Here is a 12,542-nt window from a genome sequence, read left to right as displayed (position 1 = left end):
CCGTTTTAAGAAAATGACCAAAAGAAAAATAAGAAATAAAAGTAACAAATACGTTAGCCTTTTTCTAAAATTGATTGAGGATTTTTTTATTCAATCTACAAACAAAACCCCATAATGACAAAGCAAAAACATAATTTTAGATATTTTTACAAATGTATAAAAAATGTAAAACAGAAAAACCTTATTTACAAAAGTATTCAGACCCTTTGCTATGAGACCAGAAATTGAGGTCAGGTGCATTCAGTTTTCATTGATCAACCTTGAGATGTTTCTACAACTTGATTGGTCCCACAGTTGACAATGCATGTCAGAGCAAAAACCAAGCCACGAGGTTGAAGGAATTGTCCGTAGCGCTTCGAGACAGGGTTGTGGGGAGGCACAGATCTGGAGAAGGGTACAAAAAATGTATGCAGCATTGAAAGTCCCCAAGCACACAGTGGCCTCCATCATTCTTAAATGGAAGAAGTTTGGAACTACCAAGACTTCTTAGAGCTGGCAGCCCGGCCAAACTGAGCCATCAGGGGAGAAGGGCCTTGGTCAGGGAGGCGACCAAGATCCCGATGGTCAATCTGACAGAGCTCCAGAGTTCCTCTGTGGAGGTGGGAGAACCTTCCAGAAGGACAACCATCTCTGCAGCACTCCACCAATCAGGCCTTTATGGTAGAGTGGCCAGACAGAAGCCACTCCTCAGTAAAAGGCACATGACAGCCCACTTGGAGCTTGCTAAAAGTCACCTAAACAAGACTCTGGTCTGATGAAACCAAGATTGAACTCTTTGGCATGAATGCCAAATGTCAAACGTCTGGAGGAAACCTGGCACCATCCTTACCGTGAAGCGTGATGGTGGCAGCATCATGCTGTGGGGATGTTTTTCAATGGCAGGGGCTAGTCAGGATCAAGGGAAATATTAACAGAGAAAAGTACAGAGAGATCCTTGATGAAAACCTGCTCCAGTGCGCTCAGGACCTCAGACTGGAGTGAAGGTTCACCTTCCAACAGGACAACAACCCTAAGCACACGGCCAAGACAATGCAGGAGGAGCTTCGGGACAAGTCTCTAAATGTCGTTGAGTGTCCCAGCCAGAGCCTGGACTTGAACCCGATCAAACATCTCTGGAGAGACCTGAAAATAGATGTGCAGCAACGCTCCCCATCCAACCTGACAGAGCTTGAGAGGATCTGCAGAGAGTAATCGAAGAAACTCCCCAAATACAGGGGGTGCCAAGCTTGTAGCAACATACCCAAGAAGACTTGAGGCTATAATTGCTGCCAAAGGTGCTTCAACAAAGTACTGAGTAAAGGGTCTGAATACTTAAGTAAATGTGATATTTCCGTTGTTTTTTTAATACATTTGCAAAAAATGTCTAAAAAACAGTTTTTGCTTTGTCATTATGACGTACTGTTTATAAATTGATGAGGGGAAGAAAAACAATTAAATTAATTTTAGAATATGGCTGTAACGTAACAAAATGTGGAAAAAGTCAAGGGGTCTAAATACTTTCCGAATGCATTGTAGTGTAGTCAAATCATAATAAAGAACAGAGAATAAAAACTGGTATTTACAGTTAACTATAGTCCAATTTTTTTAATATACTATAGTAATTCATGTAGTGTTTTTACGGACTGTAGTATACTGTAGTATTTACTATTGTGTTTTTGCGTAAATTACTGTAGTACAGTGTCTTCAGAAAATATTCACACCCCATGCCTTTTTCAAGTTGTGTTACAGCCTGTATTTAAAATAGATTGTGTCAATGGCCTACACACAATACTCCATAATGTCAAAGTGTAATTATGTTTCAATCGATTTTCAATCGAATTATCTACTGGAGAAATACTACACGAGCACAATTCCCATAACCTGTAGGTAAGACTGGGGTCTGAATAGATAGTTCAGAGCCTCTGCTCTTTTTCAATAACCTTTAGGGAACACAATATATGGTCTATACTTTATACTAGCTACCAGACAACAAAGCCATAAGCCTCAGGTGCCTTTGCCACAACAGAAGAAGCAATGTGATGCAAATCACATCTGACAAGTCTCATGTATTTAAATCAACCGTGTTTAGCCTAAAGAAAAATAGTTCAAATGGAATTTGAAATCTTTCAAATAGTTTAGCTGTGCTTGACTGAACTTGCCTGGCACAATGGAACTAATTGATAAGTCTCAAAAGTGCACCTGGCAGGTGCAAGCAAACACACATAGTTCTTGACAGATTTTGAATATTTGAGCCTAGGTCTAGCTGGAATTACTTGTGAATTTAGCTTGCTCTCTAGAAGAAGAAAAAAAGAGAAGAAAACGGCGGATAACAACTACATACGGCACAAGGAGAAATAGCGGAACTAAACCAATGTTATGTCCATTCTCCCATCCGGTTGAATGAATTTGAAAAGCCGGAGGGATTTAGCTGGCTAAACTATTTGAAAGATTTCAAATCATATTTGAAATATTTGTCTTTAGGCTAAACACCATTGATTTAAATACATGAGACTTGTATCCACACATGACAGAAAGTCGCTTTTGGATAAAAGTGTCTGCTAAATTCCATATATTATTATTTTATTATTATTAGCTGGCGATAGCCTTTGGCTTGGACCAAAGGGGAATCTAGACTACAGTACTACATCTGTTTCAGGCTCTCAGGCTCAGCCTTTGGCTCTCGTCTCTAAACGACACTTCATCCAAAGGAACGCATGAATGACAAAAGCATCTGGGTGAATAGCTGCCCTCACAGCAGGTATTTGACTTGAAGAAAATGCCTGTAGTGCAGGAGTCGCTTGGTTGCAATGTGACAAGAATTTGGCTTAAAGTCCTCCAGGGGTTGAGAAGACAGGAAGCCCTTCTCTTTGTTTCAGATATGGTCTTGGACATCAAACTAAAGCCGCCCGTAGGCATTACCAATATCACTTTAAGGGACCCTTTCCATGTACCCAAATTAAGCCACTCCTGGTTTTTGAAAGCCTGCTCAATAGAGAATCTGACATTCTCCACTGAGCAGGCTTTCAGAATCCACAAGTGGGCTTAATCTGGATACGTGGGCTTAAAAAAATGACTTTTTAGTCCAGGAATATAGGTTTACTCTGGGTCTGGAAAAACGCACCCAAGAGAAAACTGTGAAGTTCAAGGCTGTAAAGTTATGCAAAGAACGCTATAAAGGCTGTAAAGCTTTCCTGAGAGGTACGAACAGGAACAGCATCTTAGTTACATCATACAGACACTTGGGATCATAATTATCAGTTGAGGGGAAAGACAAGCAGAGCGAGAGAGACAGAGAGAGAGAGGAGGAAGTGAGAAGATGAACCAACTACTTGTTTTCTTAGACAGAAAGAAAGAGAAAGAGAGAGAGAGAGAGAGAGAGAGAGAGAGAGAGAGAGAGAGAGAGAGAGAGAGAGAGAGAGAGAAAACAAACCAAGCAGTCTTGCCTCCTGTCCAGCTTTACAGATGTGTTAGTCTAATAATGGCATTGTTTGTGGGTAAATCCTTAAGATTCCCACTGAAAAATGATTACGTGGGTCATTCCACGAATAGAGTGCCTTTTGCATCCGTTTGATATTTTAAGTAGAAATTGTGCACCAATATTGCATTTTAAAATCCTGGTATATTAAATAAGGTGCCCTTAAATATACACTGAGTGTACAAAACATTAAGAACACCTCCTCTTTCCATGACATAGACTGACCAGGTGGATCCAGGTGAAGGCTATGATCCCTTATTGATGTCACTTGTTAAATCCACTTAAATCAGTGTAGATTAAGGTGAGGAGACAGGTTAAAGCCTTGAGACAATTGAGACATGGATTGTGTATGTGTGCCATTCAGAGGGGTATAGTAGTAGGTGCCAGGCACATCGGTTTGTGTCAAGGACTGCAACGCTGCTGGATTTTCCATGCTCAACAGTTTCCCGTGTGTATCAAGAATGGTCCACCACCCGAAGGACATCCATTGGGAGTCAACATGGGCCAGCCTCCCTGTGGAACACTTACAACACTTTATAGAGTCCACGCCCTGACAAAATGAGGCTGTCCTGAGGGCAAAATAGAGGGGTGAAACTCAATATTAGGATGGTTAGCAAATGTTATTGCTAGTATAGCGAAATGCTTGCCATTATATAGTTAGTCAGAAGTACACTGAGTTAAAGAATCAACATTGACCATCTCAATGCACTTTAACACCCAAAATATAACAAGTCGCAAAACTTCTTCCTGAACAAACATACCCTTCTCCCACTCCTACAGAGCACTGAAAGAATTAAACTCCCCAACTCCCCCATACATATCCACCCTCTACCCCTCTGCCAACCTCTAAACATTCCCTCCTGGAGGTAGGTGTGTGTGTGTGTGTGTGTGTGTGTGTGTGTGTGTGTGTGTGTGTGTGTGTGTGTGTGTGTCGGGGGGCAATTTCAAAGACAGCTGCTGGGACAGCTGGAAAGGCACTGACTAGAGCAACATAGCCTCGACCTGTGCATCCGAGGAGGGGGAGAGGGAAATAAGGAAGAAACCGAGGGAGAGAGGGAGCAACGGATGGAGGGAGGGGTAGCTCTAGGCATTCGCAGAAGCTCAACTGACCGCGATTGAGAGTGAAGGGGAAATCCCACATGCACAAGGGGGTGTGGGAGCAGAGTTTGGTGGGAGGAAAGCAGATCTTAGAACTCGTTGCTGAAGCTTACAGATGACACGCAACAGACCACGACGGTGAAGGACAAGCAGGAAAACATCACTCTGATTTATCTTAAACAAACTCACACCAGTGACCATACAACACAAACGGAAGATTTTCATCTTCCGTTTGCTGTCACGCATTGAAACATTCTGGGCTTTTTGTGGGGTTTTTTTTTTAGAAGGAAATGAGATCAAAACTGAACAGAAAAAACATGCAATGCATGATCCCATTGCAATCAACAAAATAATAATATATGCACTGCTGCTCAAAAGTTTGGGGTCACTCGGAAAATTTCCTTTTTTTAAATGTATTTATAAGCACATCTGTTGTCCATTTAAAATAACTTAATTGATCACACCTAAGTCATTCAAGGGTTTTTCTTTATTTGACTATTTTCTACATTGTAGAATAATAGTGAAGACATCAAAACTTTTAAATAACACACATGGAATCATGTAGTAACCCAAAAAGTGTTAAACAAATCAAAATATATTTTATATTTGAGATTCTTCAAAGTAGCCACCCTTTGCCTTGATGACAGCTTTGCACACTCTTGGCATTCTCCAATCCAGCTTTTTTGTCCGTACATTAAGGGATGAGCCAGTCACATTTCATATGCAATGTAGGCTATGGGATGGTAGCTAGCTAAGCGCATAGACGCAATGCATACAACACTAAATACTTCCTCCAAGCTAGCTAACCACTGTAGCTAGTATTGACATTATAACTAAATCACAATGTATTAGCTAGTTTCCATGAAACAGCTGCCTGTGTTAGCTGCCAAGTTAGTGCAGTTCACTGGGAAAACTCCAGACCTGGATGGCATACCAGTGGAAGTATACAAAACGTTTTTTGATATACTCAGAGGACCTTTATTGGCATGTTTTAACCACTCCTATATAAATGGTAGATTATCAGACACGCAACAAGAAGGTCTGATTCCATTATTACTGAAACAGGACCCAAGTAGTATATATAAAGATCCAGTCCATTAAAAAAATTGGAGACCTCTTACACTTCAGTGTTGTGATGCAAAAATCATAGCAAAATGCTTAGCAAAATGCTTGGCACATAGAATTAAAAAAGTACTGTCAGATATTATTCATCCTAATCAGACAGGTTTTACATGGTCAATACATTGGAGTTAATATAAGACAAGTACTGGAAACAATAGAATAATATGACATTTCAGGGACACCAGGCCTGGTTTTCATAGCTGATTTTGAAAAGATTTTTGATAAAGTATAAAGTATGAGTTTATATATAAATGCCTAGAATATTTCAATTTTGGGGAATCTCTTCTAAAATGGGTTAAGGTTATGTATAGTAACCCTAGGTGTAAAATAGTAAATAATGGCTACATCTCAGAAAGTTTAAAACTATCTAGATAAGTAAAACAAGGTTGTCCACTATCGGCATATCTATTTATTATTGCCATCGAAATGTTTGCTGTTAAAATTAGATCAAACAATAATATTAAGGGATTAGAAATCCGTGGCTTAAAAACTAAGGTGTCAATGTACGCTGATGATTCATGTTTTCTTTTAAAATTACAATTATAAATCTCTCCACGGCCTCATAGAGGATCTAGATACTTTTGCTATCCTCTCTGGATTGAAACCAAATTATGATAAGTGTACTATATTACGTATTGGATCAATATTCTCACTCCAATACATTTTTATAGAAAGTTAGCAAAAATAGATAAGATCTTGCTACCATGGAAAGGAAAATACCTGTCTATTTGTGGTAAAATCACCTTGATTAACTCTTTAGTCATATCACAGTTGACCTATTTGCTTATGGTTTTGCCTACACCTAGTGACCTGCTTTTTAAATTATATAAACTAAATATATTCCAATGTATTTGAAACTGCAAGCCAGATAAAATTAAAAGGGCCTATTTATATAACAAATATGAATCCGGAGGGCAGAAATGATTAAATATTAAAGCATTAGACCTCTCACTAAAGGCATCAGTCATACATAAGTTATACTTAAATCCAAACTGGTTCTCTAGTAAATTGGTAGGAATGTCTCATCCTATGTTCAAGAATGGCCTTTTCCCTTTATTCAGATTACACCTGCTCACTTTCGGTTGTTTGAAAAGGAAATAATCTCCAAAATATCGTTTTTTTTTTAAAAAAGCCTTAGAAAGTTGGTTGCAATTTCAGTTTAATCCACCTGAAAAGACAGAACAAATAATACAACAAATATTGTGGTTAAACTCAAATATACTAATTTATTAAAAAAAACATTTTTCGAAGACATGTTTAAAAAAGGTATAATTTTAGTGAATGATATCATAAATAGGACTTGTGGAGTTATGTCACACATGCAGCTAACACAGACATATGGAAATGTCTGCTCTACCCAAAATTACAACCAATTCATTGCAGCATTACCACAAGAATGGAAGAGGCAAGTAGAAATGGAAAAAGTAAGGAACTTGTATGTCGGCCCTGTATTAAAGAACATAAATGGTTAAAGAAAAGTGTGATAAATAAAAACATATACCAATTTCATTTAAGGACCAACAAACTGACAGCTGTGCCATATAAATTGCAAAATAGTTGGGAAGAGATTTTTGATGTACCCATTCCATGGCACATGGTTTATGAATTGATATGCAAAACAACGCCGGATTCAAAACTTCAAATTTTTCAATTTAAATTAATATACAAAAGTCTTGCAACCAATAGAATGTTATATATATGGGGGGATACAATCTTCCCAGCTCTGCAGATTTTGCTGTGAGGAGGCAGAGTCATTAGATCATATATTTTGGTGTTGTCCATATGTAGATCATTTTTGGTCACAGGTCCAGGAATGGCTGAATAATTGCAACATTTGCCTAGAACTAATGCTGCAGATAGCAATACTGGGTGATTTGAAAAGCCATAGTTAATCAATCAATAGTATAATAATTATTTTAGCAAAAAAAAGTATTTTTAATTTACAATCTGTAGAAGCTATGAGAATAGAAAGGTTCAGTACTTTGTGAAGCATCACAGCACAGTTGAAAAATATATGGCAAATAGAAATCCAAAATGGATGATGTTGAGAGATAGATGGGAGAGGTTGAATGGAGCTGGAAGCTGGGACCAATAACAAGATAACCAATGTAAAACATACACATTTTACATGTAAAATGTATATAGGTTCAGAAATGTTCTGAAATAGCACAGTTACAAATAGAAATCAAACTGGATGGACATCAGAAATAGAGGAAGGACTAAAAACAAACATAATATAACTATTGTAAAATAGATTGTGTCTGTAAAATGTGTATAAGATGTAGAAACTGAAGGTAGAAGCCTAAGTGTTTATTAGTTTACTCCAATTGCAGGAAGGGTGGTAGGCTTTACGGGGAATAATAAAGGTATATTCTTTAAAAAGTACATGTATGTATATCTATATAGGTATGTGTATGTATATATGTGTATATGTATGCATACGTGTATGTATATGGATATACTGTATATATATTTACCCCAAAAATACATGGGGGATTGGAAATGATGCAGACAATTACATTGATGGAAGCAACAATCTTTCCGCAATATTTAGCTGATCCACCCCTTAAAACCTCTTCGGGCTAGGGGGCAGTATTTTCACGCCTGGATGAAAAGCGTGCCCAAAGTCAACTGCCTGCTACTCAGGCCCAGAAGCTAGGATATGCATATAATTGGTAGATTTAGATAGAAAACACTCGAAAGTTTCTAAAACTGTTAAAATAATGTCTGTGAGTATAACAGAACTGATTTGGCAGGGGAAAACCTGAGAAAAATCCATCCAGGGAAAAAACAATTGAGGTAACAGTGTTTTCAATGAGTGGATCTAGATTTCTAAGGCACTTGCTTGCAGTTCCTATCGCTTCCACTAGATGTCAACAGTCTTTAGAATTTGGTTGATGTTTTTCCTTTGAGAAATGAAGAAGTAGGGCTGTTCAGAACGAGGGTCGAGTGTAGTGTACTGTTTGTTAGGGGCGCACGACCTGAAAGCTCGCTCCACTTTGTTTTCATCCGATACTGAACACTGTTTATCCCGTCTTAAATTTGATTGATTATTTACGTAAAAAAATACCTAAAGTTGTATTAGGAAAGTTGTTTGAAATGTTTGGAACAAGTTTGCAGGTAACTTATTAGATATTTTGTATTCATGTTTTCCGAGTTGGAACCAGTGTTTTTCTGGATCAAACGCACCAAAGAAATGTACATTTTGTTGTACTAGCGAGCGTATATGCTAATGTTTTCTAGCTAGCTAAACATTTTGCTAAGGGCTGGTACTGGCAGTATGCGATTATGGAGAGTGAATTAAATAGTTTATTCGTCATCTTGCTAGTTATCTAGCAAAATTAGCGCAGATACAGTAGCTTCAAATCTAGGCCATAAGCAATACACATGGATATACATTGCCAAACAACGCTACTGCAACCTTCTGGTTTGGAGCATTTTAACCTCTCTGGGATATATGGGACGCTAGCATCCCACCTGGCCAAAAGCCAGGGGAAATGCAGAGCGCCAAATTCAAATACATTTCTATAAAAATCAAACTTTCATTAAATCACACATGCAAGACAGCAAATTAAAGCTACACTTGTTGTGAATCCAGCCAACATGTCAGATTTCAAAGAGGCTTTTGGGCGAAAGCAAACTATGCTATTATCTGAGGATAGCACCATAGTAAACAAAGAGAGAAACCATATTTCAACCCTGCAGGCGCGACACAAAACGCAGAAATAAAAATATAATTCATGCCTTACCTTTGACAAGCTTCTTTTGTTGGCACTCCAATATATTCCATAAACATCACAAATGGTCCTTTTGTTTGATTAATTCCGTCGATATACATCCAAAATGTCCATTTATTTGGCGCATTTGATCCAGAAAAACACCGGTTCCAACTTGCTCAACGTGACTACAAAATATCTCAAAAGTTACCTGTGAACTTTGCCAAAACATTTCAAACTACTTTTGTAATACAGCTTTAGGTATTTTTTTACGTAAATAATCGATAAAATTGAACGGGATGATCTGTGTTCAATACAGGAAGAAAACAAACTGAAGCATGCTTTCTGGTCACGCACCTCTATCTAACAGTACATTTCAAGTGACCCTCGTTCAAGATGGCCATACTTCTTCATTACACAAAGGAATAACCTCAACCAATTTCTAAAGACTGTGGACATCCAGTAGAAGCTGGGAGGAACTGCAAGAAGGTCCCATAGGGATTCCCAATGAAAACTCATTGAAAAGAGAGTGACCTCAAAACAAAAAAAAATCTGAATGGTTTGTCCTCTGGGTTTCACCTGTTAAAAAGTTATGTTATACTCACAGACTTGATTCAAACAGTTTTAGAAACTTCAGAGTGTTTTCTATCCAAATATAATAATTTCCATATCTTATCTTCTGGGGATGAGTAGCAGACAGTTGAATTTGGGCATGCATTTCATCCGGACGAGAAAATACTGCCCCCTGTCACCAAGAAGTTAACAAGACTGAGTGGCTGACACCTTCCAAGGTCTTTGCTGTGTGAACACAAAAGAGATTGACTACCGATGCTGTTCACTGGTGCTAAGTACAGTCGGCAGACAAACGTTTGACAATCCTACCGGTATGGCTGAGCCTTAAGGTCACTCTGTAGCCTCTTTGGAGATAAATCAAACAATAGTCCTGAGGTGTGGGGACCTCATCAGTTCTCTGTGCCGTCTCTGTCTTTTGATCCGACAAAAGGCGGGTCACGTCACAGACAAAGCTATCTAATGGGGCATTGGGATGAGTTTACCTGGACCTACTGGGTTTAATGTTTTGTCAATCTTCAACAATGGGGCTCAGCGCTTTTTAATGAACAGACTAGTCATTGTTTGGGTTAATTAAGCCTTACACTGCACTGTCTGGGGCCCATAGTTAAAGGGGAATTCACTTATAATGCAGTATATACATCATACAAAGATGTAGGAGAGAGAGAGAGAGAGAGATATAGAGAGAGAGAGAACTTGGAACTTCTGTGAGTGTAATGTTAACTTTTAACTTTTGTTTATTTAACTTTTCTGTATTATCTACTTCACTTGCTTTGACAATGTTAACATATGTTTCCCATGCCAATAAAGCCCTTGAATTGAATTGAACTGAATTGAATTGAGAGAGAGAGAGAGAGAGAGAGAGAGAGAGAGAGAGAGAGAGAGAGAGAGAGAGAGAGAGAGAGAGAGAGAGAGAGAGAGAGAGAGAGAGAGAGAGAGAGAGATGGACATTTGGGGACAGCAGGTGTGACAATTGCCAATGTGACATTTTGGGCAACATTCAGGTGCTTGGGAAGATCTGAAACATTCTAAACTAAAGGCATTTGTGGATCAATGAATGTATCATTCTCTATCAACCATCATCACATGATTTGTTGGTATGTGATATTCTACAGTATAAGGAGGCACAGAGCCAATACATTGTTTATGAAGGTGGGCATTGATAGCCTTATCAGTCACATAATGAATTGACTGGCATTCCACACCCTCCCAGCAACATTCCACATGGCCTTTCATCCCCCCAATTCATGGGATTTGAGCAATTTATGCTAATGTAATTATCATCAAAGAGTACTTTAATATGTGAACAGATTTTGAATGATGTGAAATGTGGCACATGCATGAGATGGTAAACTAATTGAGAACATAGCTAACAAAACAATTACATCCTATCTTTCATGGATAAAATAGCCTATCACAATGGATGCATAGGAAGGGGTTCTCAACTGCCAACATGCACGTGAATATCATAATTGATGGCTGTGCATGTTTGCTATTGATATATTTCCCCGCTATTCTCGTGTATAATTTAGCTACTATTTTCGCATGCGCATAAAACATAATTATACTCACATAAACAGTGTCAAATGCGCCATCGAAGAAGAACATTGACTGGTTCAAAATAAGTGCTTGAGTTTGGTCGGTCCCCTGCTCCAACAGTTGGTCTCCAGCTTGCTCTCCATAATCAAACATGTCGTGTTTGCTCAAACTGTTCACTGATAACGCAATGGCAAACAAAGTTGCCCATCCTAACCAACCTCGTTGATGAAGATCCATGTTTAAATACGTCTATGCCGAGAACTCTTATTAGTTTTGACCTATAGGCTTGGCTACCCAGTTCGCCAAAGCGGTTCCGATGCAGAGCACACCTCAGGGCGCACAATAACGGAATGAATCGGCGGTAGCAAAATCCAATATAAAGGGAGGGTGGAGTTGGAGAAAGCAGAGAAATTTGCATGGGACACTTGCGCGGGGTTGCCTGTCTCACATGCAGGTTTTCCGCGAAGGTAAAATCAGTTTCAGGTTGGATATTCGACGGATATTCACGCTTTCAAACCTCATTAACCTTCAAACCACTTGAGCCACAGACTCCAAATAAGTGTCATGATTTTGGAAAAATTGCGCACAACAACGCACATGTCTTATTTTCAAGATTTGGACATTAATTCGCTTTCCAAAGCGAAAAAACGTAGAAATTTGAGCAGCATTTTGCATTCCTAGTTTAATTAGTTAGGGAGCATAAACAAAGTACACACTTTTTTACATTCAAATTTCAATAGCTCCTTGATCATATAACCTACTGGCCTCTAACAAGGTTCCGAATGTACAATCAGTGGGCCTACACATTGCACACCCTTTAGTTTGTCCATTTTCATCTCACGCAGTTTGACATTATTTTTCAATGTTTATCAATGTTTCTAATTTCAATAGCTCCTTGGTCATGTTGACCTCAAACAAGAATGTCCACTGGCTACCCTTCTATATTGCACACCCTTTAGTTTGTCCATTTTCATCTCAGACGATTTTACATTCATTTGGTCAACTTAGCGTTTCAATATCTCCTTGGTCATGTGACCTACTGA

General features: G+C 38.7%; 1 protein-coding gene across 1 annotated transcript in view; it reads right to left on the bottom strand.

Annotated features, from left to right (window-relative positions):
• The window catches only part of LOC110493748 (nidogen-1), a 54,847-nt gene extending 42,731 nt beyond the window's left edge, over positions 1-12,116 (bottom strand). The window contains exon 1 of the mRNA XM_036949746.2: positions 11,533-12,116. Within this exon, the coding sequence (XP_036805641.2) occupies positions 11,533-11,736 (204 nt within the window). The 5' untranslated portion in view covers positions 11,737-12,116. The remainder of the gene's footprint in view (positions 1-11,532) is intronic.
• Between the last annotated feature and the right edge of the window lie 426 nt (positions 12,117-12,542).

Source organism: Oncorhynchus mykiss, chromosome 17, assembly GCF_057628025.1.
Source record: "Oncorhynchus mykiss isolate SJ-2025 chromosome 17, ASM5762802v1, whole genome shotgun sequence".
Taxonomy (NCBI): domain Eukaryota; kingdom Metazoa; phylum Chordata; class Actinopteri; order Salmoniformes; family Salmonidae; genus Oncorhynchus; species Oncorhynchus mykiss.
The sequence above is the reverse complement of the archived record's forward strand: the minus strand, read 5'-3'. Positions and strand labels throughout refer to the sequence as shown.